Source organism: Anas platyrhynchos, chromosome 12 (assembly GCF_047663525.1).
Source record: "Anas platyrhynchos isolate ZD024472 breed Pekin duck chromosome 12, IASCAAS_PekinDuck_T2T, whole genome shotgun sequence".
Lineage (NCBI taxonomy): Eukaryota > Metazoa > Chordata > Aves > Anseriformes > Anatidae > Anas > Anas platyrhynchos.
Window position 1 is genome coordinate 11,070,699 of NC_092598.1, and position 23,473 is coordinate 11,094,171.

At 35.7% G+C, this 23,473-nt stretch overlaps 2 protein-coding genes and 1 long non-coding RNA gene across 4 annotated transcripts in view; 1 reads left to right on the forward strand and 2 right to left on the reverse strand.

Annotated features, from left to right (window-relative positions):
* Positions 1-3,610, reverse strand: FAAP24 (FA core complex associated protein 24). The gene is made up of 4 exons (XM_072043991.1): positions 3,471-3,610; positions 2,713-2,852; positions 2,224-2,376; positions 1-1,621 (listed from the first exon to the last, which is right to left on the reverse strand). The coding sequence occupies exons 1-4, from the start codon at positions 3,580-3,582 to the stop codon at positions 1,379-1,381; spliced, it is 648 nt and encodes a 215-aa protein (XP_071900092.1). The 5' UTR covers positions 3,583-3,610; the 3' UTR covers positions 1-1,378.
* Positions 3,592-23,473, forward strand: part of CEP89 (centrosomal protein 89) — a 25,845-nt gene continuing 5,963 nt past the window's right edge. The window contains exons 1-17 of one of the 2 annotated variants that reach the window (XM_027467184.3): positions 3,592-3,933; positions 4,979-5,085; positions 6,301-6,456; positions 7,052-7,253; positions 8,619-8,724; positions 9,434-9,462; positions 10,642-10,696; positions 11,018-11,236; positions 11,622-11,764; positions 12,123-12,173; positions 12,892-12,975; positions 13,854-13,957; positions 14,424-14,539; positions 16,465-16,645; positions 17,283-17,450; positions 18,110-18,251; positions 19,229-19,318. In XM_027467184.3, the coding sequence (XP_027322985.2) occupies positions 3,895-3,933; positions 4,979-5,085; positions 6,301-6,456; positions 7,052-7,253; positions 8,619-8,724; positions 9,434-9,462; positions 10,642-10,696; positions 11,018-11,236; positions 11,622-11,764; positions 12,123-12,173; positions 12,892-12,975; positions 13,854-13,957; positions 14,424-14,539; positions 16,465-16,645; positions 17,283-17,450; positions 18,110-18,251; positions 19,229-19,318 (1,992 nt within the window). In that variant the 5' untranslated portion in view covers positions 3,592-3,894. The remainder of the gene's footprint in view (positions 3,934-4,978; positions 5,086-6,300; positions 6,457-7,051; positions 7,254-8,618; positions 8,725-9,433; positions 9,463-10,641; positions 10,697-11,017; positions 11,237-11,621; positions 11,765-12,122; positions 12,174-12,891; positions 12,976-13,853; positions 13,958-14,423; positions 14,540-16,464; positions 16,646-17,282; positions 17,451-18,109; positions 18,252-19,228; positions 19,319-23,473) is intronic. The other variant, XM_072043990.1, reaches the window with a different exon arrangement.
* Positions 17,561-23,473, reverse strand: part of LOC119718161 (uncharacterized) — a 24,959-nt gene continuing 19,046 nt past the window's right edge. The window contains exons 4-6 of the long non-coding RNA XR_005268904.2: positions 21,070-21,204; positions 18,628-18,705; positions 17,561-17,819 (exon numbers count right to left, since the gene is read on the reverse strand). This is a non-coding gene — a long non-coding RNA (uncharacterized lncRNA). The remainder of the gene's footprint in view (positions 17,820-18,627; positions 18,706-21,069; positions 21,205-23,473) is intronic.

Below are 23,473 nucleotides of genomic sequence, written 5' to 3' on the forward strand. Positions count from 1 at the left end.
TTTGTTAACAATTTGTGGACCGAAGAAGGACCCAGAGAAACAAGTTAGTTAGTGTAGTCAAAGATGTTTTCTGGTAGCACTTTCCAAAGAAACTCCCAAGTTATAAATCATAAATTTTACAATGAAGCACCACAGGGGGAGGTTACATCAAGTGAAGTTTGAACAGCTCCCTCTTAAAAGACATTTAGAAACAAACAGCTTAAGCAAGCTGCAATAACTTTGATAGCAAGAGCTGCGTTCTCTCTCTGGTTGTGACATGAAGTAATCATTATACTCTATTGTGCTTGTCTGAAGTTGTACAGTACAATAAATCTAAATTTTAAAAAGCCTTAAAAAATTTACTGTCATTAATTGCATGAACTTATCTAATAACCAATGTAACTGCATCACCATCACACTAGTACTGTCATCTGGATTTACGATTCATCTCTATCTCAAACTTCTATAAAGTAAGGCACAGTTCTAGGGAGGATGCATATGATGACTTTTGCTGTAAGCTGTAACTGTTTTCTATACACTAATACATAAACTCACGCTCCCATTAAAGAATGAGGGGTATACAAAGAGTAATCAACTTCGTGTATGTTTATTACATACAACTGACTATAAATAAGTGCTATATTTGGATGAAAAAAGGTAATCTGAAACTGTAGTTACTAAGCATTTCTTTTGAGTATTCCATGTTTTCTGGATTTTAGAAACAATTTCACCTGAGAATTCAACTATAAAACAATTGAAGTCTTACCTAAACTGCAGTGTTAAGTGTTAGGATGATGTAATTTAAGGAAAAAGATAATCAATACAAAGCATATTACTAGCTACTGTAAAAAATGTTTTAATAACTACAGTCGTGTCATGATAGACTCGTATCTGTCCCCCAGCCCGTTATAAATACTCCCTGGAGGGAGAAGAAAAAGGTGGTGAAAGACGTACTTTTTTTTTTAAAGCATTTTAACTCTCATATTTCTAGCTACTGAGATGACAATCTATTCTACTGAAAGATAAGCGAATGCGAGATTGTAGCATGTACTCTAAATAAATAAACACTGTTAACACCTGGGTGGTATTTCTGGAAGATGTATGTAGACAGATTACCTTGTTTTCAGCATTCACAGGAGGAAAAAACGTATTTTTTTTTATTTTTTTTTTGTTCAAGATGGATGTAAGACACGTCCCAGCCCCTTTTCCAAGGTATTTTTCACAGCTCAGTCTACACAACCAGAGCAGTGGTAAAGAGGAAGTAAACTCAAGAGAATTACTCAACACCCTCTGGTTGTTACCAGGATTATAGAAGTTACCATTGTATGTGATCATTAAAACAATTTTAGACTTCACAATAACAGAAGCAGTCTTGTCTTCCAAAACAGTGCTACACAGGTCAGGAACCTAAGAACGTGTGGATTTGTTGTGCTACCGTTTGTCCAACTACTACCTCAAGCTCTTCAACAGATGCATTACAAAGCCGGTGAATACTTCCAAATTGTTGCAGTAGAAGCAGAGCTTTTGTTTTCCCAACTCCTGGAATTTGTTGCACAGTCCGAAATACGGATGGCTCTAGCAGCTGAGAGCATTGTTTACGAAGAAAGGGGTTACTGTTGTGATCCTTACTTTGTTCTCGGACCTGAAACAAAACCAAACCATAGGCGATACCGAGCGCCCTCTGCTGGAGTTCTGCTTTTGTTTTTTAGGTTTTACAATTTCAATGCTATCACGAGGAAGTTCGAGAAACAAACATCCTTGCCCCTCACCTGTGTGCCCTCAAGGGTTTAGATGCAAATCCACAAAGCCTCACTAGGAAATCTAAGAGTTTCTTAAAATAAACCATGAACTAAAACAGTTATTTTGTTACCTGTTTGACATAATCACTGTAAGAAGTTTCCTCAGCCTGAGACTAAACAACAATCACAAGCTGGTATTGACAGATGACTTAAAGGAGAATTGCTTAGTGCTGTCCAGTGGCATCTCAGTGCTTCATCAAATACAAAAGATATATATAATCCAGTACTTAGTTCTTTTTTTTTCCCCTCTGTTTCCTCCTCCCACTGAACTGTTCTACCTTACTATTGTCGCAGGATATTTTTTTCCCTACAATCCCCAACATAACTGTGTGTTCCTTTAAGATCACACCCATTCTTTCTGAACACAGGTGATGATTGTAGGGAAAAATAGGCAATTCTCCTCCCATAGCTTAGTAAGTGCTTCTCCACTAATATAGGAACTTACCAGCTGAGTAATAAGTTGAGAAGCTTCTGCTTGATTTGCCACAGGAAGCAGCACCATTCCGAGTTCTAGCACAACAAGCTTTTGCACTGCTATGAAGTACTGGTCGCTTATTTGAGTCCTCTCGACAATTACAATTCCACCAAGACTGTTGGCCTGTATTGGAAGGGGAAGGCAGGGGAAAAAAGAAAGTCCTTGTTAACGGGCAAGCTGATGCAATGCAGCACAGAGCAAACTTCTGTCATGTATGAGTTAATTTACCTAAAAGCAAATCAGAGGAAGAACAGAAGTTGCAGCAACAGTACTGGAGTTCAGTAAAGTACTGTTACATAGATTTGTAATTTTTCAGTTTTCACTGAAAAAAAGTTGTGTCAAATTATGACACAACTTTAGCTCCTGTAGCATTTAAAGAGCACATGAAGAATGTTTTCAGAAGCACAGAATAAGCGAGTTCCAGTTGGAAACTTCTTTTTCTCTTTATGTGTTACTTACATTCCTAAACCGAACCAATCTTCGTTTGAAGTCATCTCCTGCAACCAAGTCTGCTTCCGAAATGTATAAAATGCAAATTTTGTTTGAAAGATGAAAGTCCACAAGTCCCAAGCCATCTTCAAAAATGAGCTTAATTTTCCCTTAACATGAGAACATTAAAAGAAAAAAATGCAATTATATATTTTTTTAACTACTGTACTTTAACAGCACAACCTTCCCAATGTGTCAAAGTTCCTGCTGGCTTCTAAAGAAAGTGAAATTGATTGTCAAGTTTTTCTTTTTTAAACAAGGCCAGCACAAGCAACCTAAAGTACTGCATGATGCCTTTGGAAATGCCAACTAACAGCTCTTTAATAGTGCAGATTCCAGATAGCTTCTTGATAAACTCTGGACTTGAACAAAACCTCCCACACTTTTCTGACAGCATCACCTTCAGTTTGCCAGCCAGTGAAAGCACTACCCCAGTATCTGTACAAATTCGAGGGATTTCAGTGGCGGTGCACATTCACAGTGGTGAATTCACACTCACTGCTTGTGGCTCCCAAGCAGCAGTCAGTTCTTCCTCTCTACACTGCTCAGCAGCTATGACAGGATTAATCACAGGTACAGAATTTTCAGCTTGCTAACGTGGATTATTTCACAAATACGGCCCCAGTCTGAGAGTAAAGCATGTCTCAGCCAATCCAACAGCACTGGGCAGCAGAGGGACTGCTTCACCTTACGTTTTTGTTTTTTCCTCCCGAGTTGTTTGTGCTTACCTTGCAGCCGCTGGGCTATCTCTGACCCTCTCCACTTCTCGTTCCCAACCACGTGCCCATAGGGCACCACCACGGATCCCCCTGCCGCAGGAAAGTTCGCTTTTGTTGTCATTACACCGCCTGGAGCTCTTCAGCAGCAGTTACACCCTATTTAAGAAAATAAAAATAACAAAAAGGAAGGCTGTAAGCCTGTTCCAAGCTTTTTTAAAGCTACAGGTCACGAGAAGACGCGGCGCTCTGCCACAGGCCGCACTGCGGGGCCGGGGGCGGCAGGGGGCGGCAGGCCCGCCGCAACTCGGTCGCTAAGGCCGAGCAAGGAGCGCGGCGATTGGGGAGAGAAGCGGCGGCGAATCCGCGGGGCTGTTGGTAGCAGGCCCGCAGCGACCGGAGGAGCGCCCGGGGCCGTCCCGGTGCCGGTGCCCCGATGCCGCTGCGCCTCGGGAGGGGGCGGCGGGGCCCCTTCGTGAGTGCCCGGGGCGGGGGGCGCGGGGCGAGGCCGGGGGGAGCCGCCCGGGGGGGAGCCGCGCTGCCGAGGGCGGCCCGGTACCGGGTGCGGGGCCTGCGGGCAGCGCCCCGCTGAGGCGGAGCCGCTCCGGGCCGGCCGGGGCCGTCCTGCGGCGGGAGGCGCCCGGGGGGCTCTGAGGAGAAACGGCGGGAACCTGGCGCCCGCCTCGCCCCTCACAGCGGTTACGGCTCGCGCCTAGCGTGTGCTGGTGCCTGCAGCGGGCCGGAGAGGAGATGGGCGCGGATTCAAATACAAAATTTACCTCATTTGTAAAAATTGTGAGGTGGTCCAGCGCTGGAACTGCCTGGGGAGGTTGCGGAGCCCCCATCTCCAGAGCTCATCCCAGCCTGCGCTGCTCTGTGGCCCTTCTCAGAGCACTCGCTGTGGGGAGTGCTGGCACCGGATTTTCTCTGCTGGCACTCAGCATCATCCTTTTTTAAAAAAAAAAAAAAAGTATTGGGTTTGCTGATTTTAAAACTCCCCAAGATTTTTTTAACCCTGTTTCAGGCTAAATGAACTGTTATGACCCTTAAAAATTGTTAGTGATAGTTTTTTTGTTTTGTTTTGTTTTTATCTCATATTGGTGCAACAGAGGATTACTTCTGACTTACAAACCCTTTGTACAAGAGAGGGAATAACATTACTATGAAACTACATTCAAATCTTCTGAAAAAAGATGATTTCTAGTATGTTTTTTCTTGTGTGTGTACACAAAAACAGACCAGTCCTTAAGAAACTTAATTTTGTGGATAGTGATGTAATGGGTAGAGAACCTACAGTCATGGGTCTTACATAAATTACATTTCTAACCTTCACTAGCAACTATTCATACATGTTCTGAAGTTATACTTAAAATCATTCTGTCTTCTGTTTACATTAATTGCATGTAAATGTTCTTCCCTTTTATATTATTTTGTATAGTTAGTTTTTGTGCATGTTTGGTTCTGTACTTCATTGTGATCCTTAAAGTCATTATCAACTAATTTTATTTTAAATTGTTTAGAAACATATAGCTCATGGCCTGGTCCCTGCTGCTACCATAGCTCCTAAACCTGCAGTTCCCCGCACCCCTCCCCCTCGTAGTCCAAACCCTTCTCCAGAAAGGCCCAGGTAGGTTTTGAGTTGTTTTTTGTTTCATCAGTTGCAATAGCATACTAGAAAAATATGACAAGAAGAATTGCATGTCCTTGCTGTAGCATTTACATAAGCTGTTTCAAAAACAGAATGTATTTTTAAATTAGAGCAGTTCCCTTCTTTGAATTGTAAAGATGCCTATTTTCCTCCCATACGTAAGCAAGCCAAGTAATTAGAACAGTTACCTTTATGAATATGTAATTTATTAGAAAGATGACAAATTGATTTTTTAATGCTAGGGCTGTTTTTAATTTGGGTGCTAAGAGTGTAGCAGAGCTAGTACCATGAGTTTAGAAATTTTTGCTTGTTAGAAGAGCAGAAGTTTAATGTTACTATTCTGCCATTTTATTGCATAAAAAAAAAAAAGAAGACTTAAAAACTTGTATAGAAAACCATGTTGGATTAGATTTGAATTAGCTATACAGCCAAGTTACACAAAGTGAAAATACAAATGTATTTTCCTTTTCATTTGTAGTTTCGTGGAGTATGTTTTCTCTATATTTAGTTAAATTCTGGTTGTTTTCTATGGTCTTTCTAGTATATAACATTCTTAGTTAATTCTAGTTAATTATTTCTTCCTTTTTTTGACCTCCACTTGTTGTCATTCCTGTTACAGTCCCCACCATTTCTCTCCTTTAATCTTTGTTCCCATTTGTCTTTCCCTCTTCATCTTACGCTTCTCTCTGCTCTGCATCATCCCACTAATAGGTGCTTCTGTCTACTTACGTTTGTCCTAGTTCGCAGTGCTCCAGGATCTATGAACAGCTTCAGTCATCAGTAAAAGGTTCAGAGTAGGGGATAACAGGAACTAGAAAACAAAATAGCAGAATATGAAATGCTTTTTCAGTGTGCCACCAGGTACTATTGTTACGACTGAAGTGAATGCTAAGTACTATAATTTACTGGTGTTAATTTTGGAAATATAACTCAGTATATTCATTGTTATTTTCATGCATTTGATTTGGGCACTTGTACTCTTTGATATCTGCCTTGAGAACACACCTGATTTTGTGCTTTACTTTGGGAGTTAATAGTTAAAAACTAGTCCCTTAGCACTTTCAGTGTTGCTTATGCATGTTAACTTTGAACTTTTTGCTTTGCTTAAGTAGTGAAGACATTCTGCAGTGGAAGAGGATATGAAATGTGAAGACAACATCAGTAGTTTCATTGCTTTTTTATTTTTTCTTCCAGATCTGCTTTAGCAGCAGCTATCCTTGCAACAACACTAACAGGGCGCACTGTTGCTATTCCTCAGCCTCGGCAGCGATCGCTTTCGGAAAGTGATTCCACCTATGTGGAACAAGAGTGCTTTGAGCCATATGCAACAGTCACAGAGCTCAGAATGGGGTAACGTATACTTTCTGTTTGGGTATCTTAAATTAGAGATAAAATGTGCCAATTAAATATTTTAACCCAAGAATTACTGAAAACTAATTAAACTCTGAGTTTTATAACCATTTTTCTTACCACATCATAAATAGAGTCTAAAATGTCTACAGTTCTTATTCCATTTCTCATAAAGTGATGTCATGCACACAGTCCTCAGAGCGAGACTTGGTTTGCACAGCAAGTAAAAACATGCATTATTTCTGCTAAATGCCTATCAGTTATACAAGAAGTTAAACGCTGGGGAATCATCTGAATTGTTTGTCAGGTAATTCCTTTGTGCAAAATTTAGTCTATTTTTGATGTAGAATTGGCAACCTTTGATCTCTAGTGTGGCGCTGTCTGTAAGCGAAAGAAGTAAATGTAGCGCTAATTGTCTATTTTGAAGTGTATTGCGTAGGTTAGGTACTTTGTTTGCTGCCAAAGAAACTTACATGTCTGCTTTTGCTGTTGGACCTGTGTATATTCTCAGATTGATGGTTCTACTTTACAAACATTTATTTTTCAGAAGAGTAAGCGACACTGAAGCAAGCTTTAAACTGCTTTCTACTTGCAGGCCCAACTGGAAACTTGATGGTAGTGACAGATCTCCTCTACAGTCCCTAGAAATATCAGGCAATTGCTGCGAGGATGAAGACATGGATACCTATCCTTCAGATCCTGATAAAGAGGAAGAGTCCAGCTCTCAGAGTAATGAGAAAAGGGAAGAAAGTTTTAGCAACAATGCTATTTATGCTGTTCCTTGCAAAAATAAAAAGGTAGGATTTTCAAATCAGTTAATTCTTTTATTGCATTTTAATATATTAAATATTTCTAAATATTCTTAATGTTTATGCATTTATTCAATTTTTATATATTTTTATGATTCAGTTACCCTTAAACTAAGATAGGTTTGTTTGTTGATCCTTACAGATTCTTTATCTCTGATTATTAGGAACTTAATAGGAAATCACCGGTAGTATGGCTCTTACTAACACCAGCGACAGGACCCGCGGGAATGGAGTTAAGCTGAGGCAGGGGAAGTTTAGGCTGGACATCAGGAAGGGGTTCTTCACAGAGAGAGTGGTTGCACACTGGAACAGGCTCCCCAGGGAAGTGGTCACTGCACCGAGCCTGACTGAATTTAAGAAGAGATTGGACTGTGCACTTAGTCACATGGTCTGAACTTGGGTAGACCTGTGCGGTGTCAAGAGTTGGACTTGATGATCCTTAAGGGTCCCTTCCAACTCAGGATATTCTATGATTCTATGATTCTACTATAAACTTAATGAGAGTATGTGTTTTAATCTTGTGAAACATCTCATATTTTCATCTTGAGCTTACATATTTTGTTAAATGCACTTGGAAGTTTTATGTATGGTGAAAGCTTAGTTCTTGATTCAGTACTGTGCTAAGGAGCAGTGACCCTCATAGGGATAGGAACATTCAGAATCAAAGAAATGACTTTGTGGCTTGAAGACCAGTGGATTTTTCCATGTTACAGCGTGGAAACAGCTTAAGACAGTTAAGGCACATCTAAAGTTCAGTTTGCATGCCTGTCCAATGTGTTCCAACAAACAGGAATAAGTAACTGAGTAGCTGAGAAGCAATAAAATGTCGTGTATGTGAAAGGAATTGGAAAACACACCTAGGTGAAGGAACAGTAATCAGTTAGAGGAGGGGGGGGGTGAAAAAGGGAGGGTGTTAAATACGTAGGATGCTGGTATGCAATCAACAGGGAAAAACAGCTAAGACAAGGCTAAAAATTATTCATTAATTCCTCATGTACTGTGATGTGCTAGATAAATGGCCCATTTTTCTTAAAAAGTAAGTTTAGATATGACACAACAAGCAAAAAGATAACTTCATCAATTCTTTGACTAAATAAGATGACAAGGAATGTTGCCCTGGGATAGATTAGACGATTATCATAGTTCTTTACCTCCTGCTGATCACGATAAGGGTTAGATTTTAATTATATATAATCCTAAAGCCAAAAAAGTGTATCTTTTATTATCTTAAAATTTTTGGAGTACAATGTGACCAAGACATTATCTGTAGTAAAACTTCAATATCAAGACATTTGGGCATAGGCTATTTCGATAGTGTTATGATTTAGATAGACTTGTCTGTCTTTTATACAGGAAGAGACTCCACTACCTCCTAGTAATAATGTTGAGAAGAAAGAAACATCGTCTCATGAAACTGAATTTCACATGCAGGTGGATGAGTCAAATGTGCAAACAGAAGGTAAATAAGCTTACTTAAGACAAAATGCCTTACTGTTAATCATAGGGAAAAACAATTTTTGAACAAACTAGATTTATTAGTACCATATGATAAATGATATCTTCCTTTTAAAAAGGGCAGACAAAGAAATGCCATTAAAGTGCCACTTTTAGTAGTTACAGAAAATTGAAAATCTGCAATCAAACTGAAATTCCTAAACATCCACTAACAATCAGGTGCGTTTAAAAGACAACAAAAAATAATGAGCTCAGTTTTGTGTAGTACAGCTACTATGTTTCTGTTGATCTATGTACCAGGATCAATCCAGTTTATACTCTGGAAGCTATTGGAGTGTAACTATGCTCAAAAAATGGAAGAAAGTACCCAAGAAGTACCAGAAGCTATCACTGTTAAGGAGATAAAAAAAAAAATATTCTTATTAATTTTTCTTGAAGACATTTTTGTGTCTGAAAATCAGCTAGAAGAACTTTTTTTTTGATAATACAACTTAATTTCTTCCTTAATTGTATCTATACAGTGTGAGAGGTAAAGTAAGGTATCACATCAATATTCTAATATACCATAAATGGGGCTGGAGCCTCAAGGACTTTCTCACATTTATTATTGTATGTAATATGTGTACTAAAATATCCGTCTGTACCCTTGTAATTTACAGACTTATCAATGCTTTCATTCTTAATTGACTGAAAGATCTGTTTTTCTTTAACAGAAAACAAACATCTTGGCTTGAATTTAAAGGTAAGACTTATGAAGGTTTATTTGTGATGCATTCTGGTGCTGTTAGCTGACAATTTACAATCCACGTAAAAGAAAACTAACTTACTGTCACTAGGGAATGTTTCCTTTGACATACAAGAATGCCTAATCGTTCCTTTTGAAAAATCCCCATCATATAGGTGTGTAGACCACACAAAAGTTGGGTGTAGGTTTTATTAAAAATAACAAAAAATGCTCTTGTTCCTCATGTGAAAGAACGAAACTAAGTGAGAGTGGGAGACATCCTCTATAGAAAGAGAGACCTGTCAGTGATAATTCTCCTGAGCTTGCCTTCACCAGATTTTTATGTAGTTTATGAGTTGGGCCCATCTGACTGCTTTTCTGAGCTTGAAAAAGAATACCCAAAAATTTGGTTTCTCACATCAATGTCATGGAATACTACTTAGAAAAATGGTCAGGCCTTCCACTGCTAACATTGTTGGTTTCTTCCTTTTTCAAATTCTTGACAACATATATTTTCTTTTGAAATTGTTCTTGAATTTCTACTTATTTGGGCATCAGTGTTTCAGCATGTTAAATCACATGGCATCGTATCCTTACAGAACTTCTCTGTGGTTTCATAAAAATGTATGTCAGTCATGTTCACCCTGAGTAAATGCATTAGCGTAAATTCAGGCTGTTTTTACGAATTATTTACTGTTGAAAGAACTTTCTGAAACTGTAAAAATATGTGCTTTAACTAATACAGGAAGAACAAAATTATTGTATAGGGTTTTATACTTTAACATACTTGAGTCCCAATTATGGACTGACAGTTCATGTAAGAGTGTTCTATTCTAGAATATTCTATGCAAACTAACAAGAGAGCCTATCTATTCTGTTAGGTCAAGAAAATTTGTTTTATTTATTTTTTCTGTTATGAGATTTTGTGAGAACTGTATGTCTTTGACAACTAATGAAAATACCGTTTCAAGCATCCAAAAGTGACTGACTTTGGTAAGTGACAAAAAGATGTTAAGATAGTCAAATGACAAGTGATGTATAGTGTCAGTAGTGAATCAAACCTTTAAAAAAAAAAAAAAAAGAAACTGTTTCAAAAGTTCTGTTTCTTAAGTTCTCCAGCAAAGATGCTGTTCAGTGTACTTCAGAAAGGATAAATGCTAGAGCAAACTGTTTAATTTTTTATAATTTCTCTGCTAGGAAGAAAAAGCATTAGCTGAAAATCTCATATGGGAGAAACCTCCACTATCCCCAGGTATTTCTGATTTTTCTGTGCCATTACTACAAATCTTCATTTTAAAGAATACATGTGTAATAAAAAAAATACGTTTTCTTGCTTGTACTCACTAAGCCTAATTCATGGGGGAGGAAAAAAAGTATTCATCTTGCACAGGAGATAAAAGAATGCTGAGTGCTCTGTGATACATATTGAAAACAGTAGTTCCAGGCTTTTTATGATAGATGTTTGAGTTGTTTTTACTTTCTAATCTGAGTGACTTTTGAAGTATTAAGTAAGTGATTGTCAAAACAATGTACCAATTAAAATATTGAAAATATTGACATGTGGCATTCATAGATATATCCATTCGGGCAAGGCAAGCACGGGAAAACATGGCTAAAGAGAAGTTCAGAGAGCTAAAACAAGAAAACTGGTCTTTGAATAAGGTATACCAGGCTATGGCCCAGCAATTTGAGGAGACAAAACAGCAAATGGAAGAACAGCAAGTAAAACTGAAGAGATTAGAAGAAGAAAACAGAAAACTTAAAGAAGCTGCAAAGAAGATACACAAAGAAGGTGGGAGAAACATTCTTTCAATACAAACTATTCTTAGTTATCATGCTTGATTTTTCTAGTTTTTTTTTTTACAACTTTTCCACTGGTAGGAGGTTTCTACTTCACTGATATGAGGAAGTATCTATGCAGAAGTAGTTTCTGAACAGTATTTTCTACATTTGTAGAAATTTTGTCAAGGAATACTTACAGGATCATGGGAAAAATACTCAGTTGTTTCATAATGTTTTTTTGTGCTAATAACTTCTCATGGCTTTATTCTGTAAGAGTATTTTGGGAAGTTCTCTTATGATACTAATTTATTGAGATTTTTTCCCTTATAATTAACAAATTATTGTTAATGTTTCTTGAATTTTGACTAAAATGAGTTGAATATTTGTTTTAATAGAGGAAGCTACAGAATTACTGTCTCTGAGACAACAAGCACAAGAACTTGTAGACGAAAATGATGCTTTGAAAATGACAGTCCATCGTTTGAACGTAGAATTAAGTCGCTATCAAACTAAATTCAGGCCACTGTTGCAAGAAGAGGTGAGAATGTTGGTTATATATATAGATATGTCCCATTGCCCTTTCAGTCACCTGTAAGTTTTAGGAGGCAAATCCAGATAAAATAATCTTAAAGTCCACAAATGGCATAGGCTTCCTTTGAAATTGAAAATAAGCATTTATCATTAAATCTAACTTTAAGAAGTTAGCTATTCTCCTGTATTGTAAGATGTTTAAATTTCAGTTTTATTGACCGTCTGCGTTACGTATGCGATGTGTAATTAGAGGCATAAGCTTGTTCAGAGTAATAGTTGTGACTTGTCCGCTTTTGCAGTGGTCAATGGTTGCTGCTTCAAAAAGCAGGAAATAATTTATTTTTTTTCTCACATATCTTCTTTAGCATCTAAAAATAAAAAGTTTACCCATGAAAGGACCACCACCCCCATGGTTGGTAAGTAGCATCATATTTTCACTGATCTGTTCATTCCTTCCTTTAGAGGAACCAAAATATTCAGATTTGTAGGCCTTTATTTAGCTATGTTGTTGAAATATCACATATGGGTAGAACATGATAAACATAAAAAGGAATAGGGCAGAACTTTGCAATAAATATGTAAAACTCTGGCTAAATTTATGGTAAGCTACAGACTGCTTACAGTTACCAAATTCGCACTACTGAATGTAAATTAAGTACTGTTGCTCTGAGAATCATAAATGACACCTTCATTTAGTACTGTCCAGCTTACACAAAGCATCAAAGTCTATTGCTTCATTATTAATCTTAATTGTTAATCTTCTGCTGTGATTACTTAAGGTAAAACTAAAAGGAAATAGCATATTTCAGTGATTCTGATGGTAGGAATGTTTGTGGATCCACTAGTAGCCTATGAACTTCTGGCAAGTAGAAGGCAAGTAATCTGTGAAATGGAACCTATAACATGTGAAACAATTTCTTCATATGCTAACCGAATCTTCAATTTTCCTTTCCCATTGTTATTCAGAGCTATACAGAAACCGGAAGGTCCTCCCTCTTCACTTATATGTAAAACTAATAGTAACTGAAAGCCCTTAATAGCTTTTAAAACTGACAATGTATATCAGGAGAAGAAATAATAAATATTGATGAGATTGTGGTTTGCAATTTATTTATATTGACTTGTTTTTTAAAGCTGGATATGAAATATTTGTCACCTCTTCTGCTGGCATACGAAGATAGAATAAGAGAAAAGGAAGATTTAAGTCTTGCATATGAGGTAAGTTGCCATTTAAAGAAAATGTACTTCTAAAATAAGGCAGAAAAAACTACTGATTTTTTAGAAGGGATTTGTCAAAGCTGGGTTCTGCCTAAAATTAAAAGTGACTTTGTTTTACTTTGGTATATGTTGTTATTGTACTGTCTTAAAAGCACTTGGTTTGGTTTGATTTTGTCAGGCTGCTCAGCTGTAGAAGCAGACACAATGCTGAATGTGTGGGAATAGAGTAAACCATAAACGGTCAGTCCATGTTGAAACAATTTACTGTTGCCATTCATAACTGGGAATCCAGTGCCCTGTATCTACCAGTTGCAGGCCTATGGATTTTGTGGCTGAAGAATATTTATTTCAAGTTATTTAAGGCATGGGTACTGACTCTTTTTGCTCTTTAGAAATATCTTCTGTTACTGAATCTTCAAAAAATGGTTATTAGCTTCTTGAGAATCTTTGTTTACTTTTGTTCACAGTATGAACAAAGATTACCAAGACACTCATCTGGTATCATTTACACCCATGTATGACCAAATCTGAGGAACTACATGAGCTTCAGAGCAGAACTATTACAGTTTTTGAGAATATTTCCTTCAAAAATTATGCCATAAAATAAGCAGTATTTCATTCTGAAAATGTATGCTATCATCTGGTTATTTCCAGAATTAATCTGCTTGAATACATATGTTAAGGATCTGTGAGTTGCCTAATTCAAATCACACTTGGAAAAAAAATCAAGTGTGCACATCTGAGTTAAAGATGAGTGACTCGTGAGATAAAATGCTGTTAACATGAGAATTAGAAAGGTACCCAGGTATGTGTATTTTGATGTCAAAGTTAAAATATTTCCCTCCAGCTATTATGATTTGGATTCCTTTATCTTCCAGGAGGATATGAAGAACTTTAAAGTGCAAGTTGAAGAGTTGGTGAAGGAGAATGAAGACCTGCATAAGCAATTAAATAAAAATAACTTTATTACCACTACAGAATGGCAAGTTATATTACCAGAAATTAGTGTTTTGCTTGTACTGTGCAAATGTTTAAGATTATAGATCTTGAGGAAAAACTATGTCTGGCTCTTGTGCAGGGGGGTTGGACCAGATGATCTCCAGAGGTCCCTTCCAGCCTCAACCACACTGATTCTGTGATTTTAATTCACACATGCATATCTTTCCTTCTTTCCACAGTGAATTTTTGCTTTAATTAGTCAAAATTTTTAAATATTTTTTAAAAACAACTTATGTATTGAGGGTTGAGAGTTCATGTCTGTAATAAGCTTACTCTGGATTCTGAGATAGCTTTCAATTAAGGTTTTTCATTCCTTTTTGAAAGGGGTTCAAATATGATAAAGTTTAAACTGTTGGAAGTCAGGGGTTTTTTTTTGTTTTGTTTTTTTTTTCCTTTGGACATAAATTAAAATTAGAAATACTTTATTTATAAACTGCTTGTTATTGCAGGCATCAGCTACAAACTCAGGCCACGCTGGTCTTGGAAGAAAACAGGTTGTTGATGGAGCAACTTGAAATTCAACATGCTAAAGCAAAAGACAGTCACAGACAGCATGTTCAGGAAGGTAAGTGCCTGGATTGCTAGACATGGCAACTATACATTTTACACTGTAAGTAGTTCTGCAGGTTTTCTGTGGTGGAGGTGTTTAGCTTTTTTACAACTTGATACATGCATACAATGCATAGCTGAAGACAGGTAAGATTACAATGAAGTCAAGCTCTGATTGTCAGCTGATCATGAAAAGTAATGTCAACGTCACTTGTAACTATATAACTTGTGAACTGTTAAACAGAAGTACTTTTGGATCTTTTCCTTAACTTTTTACAGGTTGATATTTGTGAGGTAGTATTTGTTTATTTAAATGTTCAATTTAGGCTGTTTCTTGCTATGTAACCCATGTTTATTGCTAATAAAATGTAGTTGATTATATCATAAGTAGCATGATACTGCTTAAATTTACATCCATCTGTTAAGTAATGGATCAGTTTTGTTATCTATTGCTGTTTATTAGATATTGAATTGAATTCAGAACACTGAATGCTTACAAGCAAGACAAGGAATATAATTTCTTAAAAATTAATTTTTCTACTAATGGTTATGTTTTGTATGAGCAAATTCTTCTGGGTAATTCTTGTTAATAGACTTCTGACTGTGTATCAGAAAGAGGACAGACATGTTACGTTTTAAAATCCTAACAATGAAAGTAAGATTTTTTAGTAAAGGTTAACTGTTTAAAAAGCAAGATTGAAGGTACGAATTCTGTGAATCTTAATTCACAGTTTAGGATATCCTTGAAAAACATTTAATTATGTATCATTAATATAAAGCTTTTGGAGAGAATATAATACCCCCAATCAAGTGTTCCGCTTTCCATGTCTCAAAATAGCTTGATCTGGCGTGAATTGGCAGAAAATTCCTACTAGACTGACAGATTTTGTTTTTATTGCTGTAGTTCTCACAAGGAAATAAGAGCCTGACCTTAACTGTTTTGGCAGTGCATTAAGTGATGGAAATACATGCTATAGGAAGAACCTGTGGATTGGTGAACAGAAACTAGACAGTCTGTAGATGTGTCCTGTCTGCTAGGCTACAAAACTCATGTTTGATTTCAGGTTCTTTTCCTGAATTAATCAAAATGAATTAAAAGACTTTTCAGCACAAAATGATGCTTCAATGAGCAAACAGCTCATAGCCCTGAAAAGAGGTAGTCTTGAGTTTGAAGCCTCTTGAATAGAAAACTGCCTTTAATCTGATCTCTCACTTTCCAAGCATTTCCAAAGAATAAAAAGATTATTCTGTCTGAAAAAAAAAAAATCACTACCAGTATTAGAAATACACTGAGCTGTGTTCTTTCTTCTTTAAGAAAGAATGTGAGTGTTAAGAAAGAAAGGAAAATGTTCTGAAACAGACATGTGGCCTTGTTTGAGTTACCTGAAGTCAAAAGAGATATTAGCTGTAGGTAGCTCTGCATCTATGACTTTTGGTTGGCTCTTTGCTTAACATAGTTTTGTGGGTAGCAGTGTCCTCTACTGAATTTCTTGGTCAATGTTCTATAGTTATGTTGATAACACCACTAGAATGCGCTAGAGATCAGAAGAGATTCTTTGAATATCCTCTTAGAATCTCTTCTAACCTACCATAAGCTATTCAGAAAAGAATTCTGTCTAGATACTATCTGAAATGTCAGGTTTACTGATTTGAATTGGGGAAAGGCAGATTTCAGTGAAAATCAGACTTATAATAGAACTCTTTGCTTAACTGTGGAAAAATGTGGTACTTCTCCTAAACAAATTGAGGCAAAATCCAAACTGTTTGGATTCCAAATCCTAACTGATTAGGATTTAAAAAACAAGAAAAATCCACAGTCACATAATGCTTTGAATAACTATGAATTAATGTATTATTGGTTTAGTTGGAGTTCTACTAGGTGATTGAATTAGTTATTGTTATTACTATGCTGTAACCAATTTTTTCTTCCCCTTCCAAAAGCTTCAAAATTGACCAAGCAGATAATAATTTTAGAAGATAAAAAACGGAGTCAAGAAGAACAGATAGCAGAGTACCAGAAGCAGCTGGAAGCTTTACATACTACTTGTGAAGAGCTGAAAGCAAAACTGGATAGCAAAATAGCAGCAGAGGAGCACTTTGCTTTGGTGAATGAGTTAAAAAGGTATGAGTTTGTATATGGTGCATAGAGAAACAATTCTGCAAAATATTAACATAAGCAGATCATTACATGCATACATCACTTTGTATGTAGGAATATGCCAGTAATTTTTAATCTATAAAAGATAACTACCAAAGTAGAAAGAAAAGTTACTATTTCAAAAACGTTGTAATTCTAGAAATAAATCCCAACACTAGAGGCATGAAAATGACATGAAACAGAAGTGCTGCCATGCAGCATACCTTGTATATTTTTTCTAAAGGCTTCCTGTAAATTTGTTTGCTTCCAGGCCTAGGATAGTTGAAGTTACTGTTTCTTGGTACGACACCTTCCTGAAAAGTTCTCATAATTGCTAGTAATTTCTTTGAGGGGAAAAATATAAAAGGACTGCATTTTAACTAGAATATGTATTTTATAGTTAAAAAATATTTCAAATGCAGATAGGATGAATTATTTTTTCTACGTTATGTTTCATTCATGATTTGATACATCATCAGATTGTAATACCACTTTTTGACACCACTAAACATTATCAAGTGTACCTTTTTCATATCTTTAACATGAGTGTCTTACCATAATTTTGGCTTTAAAATACAGCAGGTGTATATGTGACATGTGTACTAAATGGTTGGTTTTGCAGCCATTTACAACAGGAGCAGGAGAAAAAGCGCTCTGAGGTGGAAGACCTAATGGGAAAGATAGCATCAATGCAAGCTCAGAACAAGAAACTGCTTTTAGAGAAAAATAACTTCATGGCTGACAAGAAGATCCTGGAAGCTGATATGGAAATGACACAAAAGACAAACAGGTTTATTTTCCTTTTTCACTTCATATTATGTTATCATTTTCTCAATACTTAAATTTCTAAAATATACCATAGCAGTAATATTTGTAAAAATATTTTTTTCACATCCCGGTATCATTTCTACCTACTGTAGAGCAGCCATGTTTCCTCAAATACATCTTTGTCACACCTATTTGGCCTACTTGTTGAATAATTTTGCTAAATTTTTTGTTTTCGTAGACATATCTGTCTTTACATGCAAATTAAGAATATATCTTCAATGCTAGTAGTTAGCTATGATGATTAATCATTTGTGTATTCACCTGAAGAACAGGATATTTCAGTATTTGCAGACCTTCTCGTGCATGTGAATGGTTCAGAGGTAGAACAAACCTTTCAAAAGTAAAAATAATATTATTTTTCTTAAGAAATATGAACTTGTAGCTATTGCAGAAATTGCTCTTTTGAATATCTACTATAATTACTATTCATATAGCATACTATTGAAAAAAAATTGTAGGCAATGATACTTTCAGCCCTTGAAATACTTTGAGCCAGTACATCTTTAACACTATACTTGATTGTTTTTGAGACTTGTGCAAGTTGATTTGTATCTACAATGGAAGTTCCCTTAACTTCCATTATTAGTTTCCAATCTGAAGGGTCTCATGTTAATTTTATAGGAGATTAAAGAAGAAAATAGGTCTTTTGAAACAGCAGTTGGAGGAAGCAACAGAAAAAGAAGTTGCAGCCCATCACTATCTAACAAACCTTATTGGTTTGGTGGAGAAGATAGCTCAGGAACGTGATCACCTTATTTTTTTGGTAATTATCTTTAATTAATATGGCTTAACTGATGTTTCAGTTCTCCTACTAGAAAAAACGCTTAATAATTCAAATTAATAGTAAAAGAAAGCTATGATTCCAGTTGATTGAGCTATTTAAATGTTTGCAAATAGAATAGAAGCAACAAAAGATTATTTTACGTAGAGCAGTTAAAAATATGTACTCGTTTCTGAAGCTTTTCACTTATTATTATTTAAATTAATTCTGAGTTAATAGCAGAAATGCTCTGAGAGCCTATTTTATTGAAATAGTCTCATGCTAGTAAAACTTTAAAATATCCAGTTTCCTTTGCTATCTGCTAGAATTGGATCTGAACAACCCGTGCCTAATTTCAGTCACTGAACTTGAAACGTACCTTGGCAGAAAGTTAGATTGCAGGTATCCTGTACTCAGATAAGATGGTAGGGTTTTGAATGAGGAGACCTAGAAAATACTGGGGGGGGGGGGGGGCAGAGGGCTGAATTTAGAACTGGACACTGATTATTACTAAGAGACAACACTGAGCACGATGTCTAAGTAAAAGTCTATTATCATTCTCCCTACTTCAACATTCACTACTTACAAAGTGATGGAGGCAGGGATGAGCCAAAACCATTTTGTAAGCCACATGCCAAATTCCTGCCATGAACTGCTGCCAGTTTCAAGGGTTTTTCTGAGAGAAGACTGATTCTGACCTGGAGGGTCAGCTGTACAAATAGAATCCCTAAGCATACATATATACACCTGTCGATGAATGTACAGAATTGGTTTGGTTTGCAATATTAATATATCTATGATCCTTTCAAAATAGAAGTGTTTCAAGGTATTATTTTGTTAGTGATCGTATTCACAGCCAGTTAATAAATTATTAATTAGACATTATTAGCATAATTTTGAAGATTCTTTCTCCATCTTGGTTCTTAAGACTCAGAATAGATTTGCCTTCAATGTATGTAATTTGATATATATGTTTGCAGGCCAGGTGTTTGGAAAATGAGAATCATGGTGTTCTCAACAAAATAGTAGAAGGCAGTCTACGCTTAGGAAGGCTGCAAGAAAAAGTTAAGGTAAGCAGTATTTCTAACCTATGTATTTTGTAAAAACTTTTATCTTTTTAAATAAGAGAAGTCAGTAGTTTTTTAAAAATGAAATGAATCATCAGTTTTTGTAAATGACATTTTCCATTTTGTTTTCATATTGTGTATCTGCTAGGTCACTGCATTAACACCATTACCCAGAAAATTATGACAAGTTGTAAAAATGATAAAATACAAATAAAATAGCACTTCTGATTTTTGCTCAGTAATGTAGTCCAATTATTCTACTTTTTTTTTGTCCACTCTCTGCTAATGTTTCAACTTGAAATCCTTTGCAATTAGATTTAGAAGTGAAAAACTATCTTGAGTATACAGTACTTTTATGTGACCAAAGGGTAGGCAGTTTAGAAACTCAGAGTATGTTCAATCATCTAGCCTAATGCATCACAGGTTATCTTTAGGATTATCTAAGCAAATACAAAACATAACATGTAATTGCATTATAACAATGTTTAGTCTGAAATACATTTGAAACTCTTATGTTTTAATATCTTTAGTGCTACAGTAATTCAAGGTAAACACTTAAGCAATAGCGTTTGAGGTATAACCTCACAGTTTCTACGCATATGTGTTTTTTCAGTATTGTGTATCACATAAAGCAAGAGGTGTAGTACTTCAAAGAAATCTCATAAAGAGATCAGATCACAAAGAAATCAGATAAAAATCCTTTTAAAAAAACAACCACTATCAACTGCTAATGGAAACTAGAAACAGCAATATTTAAAAACATTATTTATAGTCTATTTAGAAAAAACTGACAAACTACTGGCAAAACTTTCTTGTTCTTAATTTGTGTCAGTATAGCTTAGGACTTAAACAGTCAAAACCACCTTACAGGAACTTAAAATATCATGTACTTCTTGACTATCATACTAACTGTAACTTTTAGCAAAGTTCAATCACCTTTTTGCTGAGAATACCTTAATTTCTTGAACACCTCCAGTCAAGTAATCCACTTTTCTAAATAGAAGCTTTATTACTTTGTTGTCTGTAGTGATTTATGAGAAGTTCTGGGTATTCCTTTGTTTTACTTTTTTTTATTTTTATTTAAAATCCTAAGTTTAAATACAAACATTGTCAAATTTTTAAGTTCGGTTCTTTTTAATCAAGACTTTTCTAATCCTAATATGTAATGCATATCACCCCTCCACTTTAAGTGCTGTCAATAAAAATTCAGGGGAACGTGGAAAGGCAATAAATTCTTTACTTGGAAGATTTGTTTACTTCCACAGTTAACGCACAATTCTAGCAACCAGGAAACTTGAACAACAGCATTCTTCAAGATTACACACTTCCTACTTAATTTAATAAAATAGGTTAAAGATCTCATTAGTTTGATTAGTAAGCCAGAGGAATACCACTATCAGCTGCTTCAAGGAACTGCAGCTGGAATAACTGCCCCTTGTACCAAGTTGCAGGGTGAACCTGTTACAAGGTATTAAGACAAGATCTGTCTTCATTGGTAATAGTACTTAAAACGTACACATTTTTGTGAGAAGGTGATATAACTTCCTAGTTTGTGTTACATTAGCTGTTATCTTAGAAAGGAGTATTCTGCATTGACTTTTAGCTATTATAATGAGATACAAGATAATAAATATAAAATTTATCATATGCACTAGAGCATACAGTCCTCAGATTAGAATGAGAGAAAAGCTTCTAGCCTACATACAGGTTTGAGTTCCTTACAAGTGCCTAAAAGATAAGGCATCATAGCTTACCTTTTGGTGAATTCATTGCCTCATATCTCAGTGTCCACAAACTACTCCAAAACCATGGTGCAGGTCAGATGCATGGCAGAAAGAGTACATGTCAACAGATTTTGTGGGACTTCTTTCACATCACTGCAATTGTTACTGGAGGAAAGGAAAAAAGAATGACTAGGTGGAACAGCCATTCTTCACTGCAAATGTATGGCACATACCCCTGTAGACAGACAGTTGTCATTCAAAAACCTGGCAATTCTATTCCCTTTAGATCACTTTCCTCTGAAGTCACGTGTGCTTTGCAGACGAAGTGGATCTGATTTTTCTGGTCTAGAGTTGTTACTGTTTTGCAAATTCTTTTGGGTAAAGTAAATGAACAAAAATCCCATGTTTTTTCTTGTTTTTCACTGAGAACCTTCAAGATCAAGCAGACCTGTTTTTAAACACAATAAGTGTAAAATCCTTTTAGCAATAACCCTTTGAGCTTTAAATTAAACCTAAAACAATGTAGATGTTTAATATACACAGCTCTATTATCAATTTTAAACTGTGTATGCTTGAGCTAGGTAGCAAATTAAGTGATTCTCTTTATAGGTACCCATTTTTAGTTTGGGACTTAGCAATTACTGAAAACCTTTTAAGTCATTCACTGTACAACATGTTTTGTAGGTTATCAGTACAACCATATAGAACAGTGGAACAAGTCTCAAATAGATTGTATACAAATATTCAGAAAAATAATTTTTGCTCAGGAATTACGTTAAGGAAACAAAACATCTTTTGGTATTCTTTTGTTAGACAATTTTTCAGGCTTACTAAATCATGAAAATATTAAAGCTTACTTGAAGAAATTGTTCTTTAGTTGGCCTTTTAAGATTCAACTACATGATTCTTTGTCATATTTGTTATAACTCAGAACTCACCTGAAAAAAACTACTGATTATGGAGCAGAATATTTAATGTAACTTTATTTCCCTTCATCATCAGAAAAGTTTCAACTCAAATGTTTAAGTTTTTCCACTGGTATTCTTTCTATCTCATTAATCATATATAACATGAACTATCTTGCAACGGGACATTTTTAAGCATATTATATGCAGCACTTCTGATCTTTTTTGTTTTTTAAACAGTGAGCATGCATTTGATAAAAATGGTTTTGTTTAACAATTGTTTTAAATAGCCTTCAACTATCTCTTCACAGTTGGTTTTCATTCACATGCTGGTGGTCTAAAACTGTCACTTTCGGAACAGGCAATAGTAGACACTATCTTTTTAGTAAAAAAGAAAAAAAAAAGTTAAAAAAACTCACCATGTTGTGACTACTAGAGAAATAACACAAATTATTGTGCTTTCACAAAAATACATTTATGCTAAAAGAAAGCTCAAAGATCATCAGAAAGCTTTCTGAAGTTATAGACTATTAAAAATGCTTAGAGCATAAGTGTTAGAGTCTGATTAAATTATTTTATGGTTCAGTTAAATATTTACTAACTGATTAAAAAAATCTGCATATCAACTTTTTGAAAAGCAGTCACAAATTTCCTGGCAGAGGCACTGGCAGAAGCCATACATGAGACATACAGTAAGACTTGAGGGAACAAAACACACCCACAATACCTAGGGTTACTTTTTCAATCACTAGTAAATAGATTCCAACAGGGAGGGAACCAAAGTAAAAAAAAAAAAAAAAATAAAAAAAATATATATCCAATCAGCCATACCAGTATTGTAGGTACACGATTGCGTAGCTTGGAAAAGAGATCTTGATCCAGCTGACTCTGCAAACTTGCAGATGCTGACTCAATGCTATGGTCAGCATAGTAATCTAAGGCAGCAGATTGACTGGAAGTCCTTGGGGAGTCTCTTTGTACTTCCATAATCATAATTACTAAGCAGTTGGGTGATTCATGGGAAGAGCTTAGGGAAGCCAAGTTTTTTGGTGTTAAAACTACTTCATCACAGTTAGAATTCCATGCTGCTCTTTTAATAGGAATTTGGACATAATGTTTTTATCGTTAGGGAGTGCTTTAACTTCATCTTTGTGCAACTCAATCTCGTAGCAACATGAGAGACAGATAATGCAGAGATCCGCCTCCTATAAGTAGTATGTTATTCAAACATCTAGCACAAATTCTGCGAAGACAGTTCAAAATTTTGGGTTTACAACTGTGAAGATTGTAATTCTGATAACAGATTTTGCACTCCAGTTCATCATTTGGGCACACTGTCAAAAAGAAGTCGTATCAAGTTGTTTCATGGATTCTGAATTTCTATTGGTAATACTTTTTTTATCAATGATAAAGTTTTTATAAATATAGGTAGAAGCAACCTTTATACTGAAGATATCTGGCCTCTCCCATTGGGATTACATTTTCAGGTAACTTTACCCCCCAGACTGGCTATTTTATTTTTCCTTCCA

Excerpts from the sequence above, each read along its gene's own strand:
- FAAP24 (XM_072043991.1), bottom strand. The coding sequence starts at position 3,582 with ATGACAACAAAAGCGAACTTTCCTGCGGCAGGGGGATCCGTGGTGGTG. Across the intron at positions 2,853-3,470 it reads GATAGCCCAGCGGCTGCAAG|GGAAAATTAAGCTCATTTTT; the intron begins GTAAGCACAAAC and ends TCTCATGTTAAG. Across the intron at positions 2,377-2,712 it reads GATTGGTTCGGTTTAGGAAT|GCCAACAGTCTTGGTGGAAT; the intron begins GTAAGTAACACA and ends CTTCCAATACAG.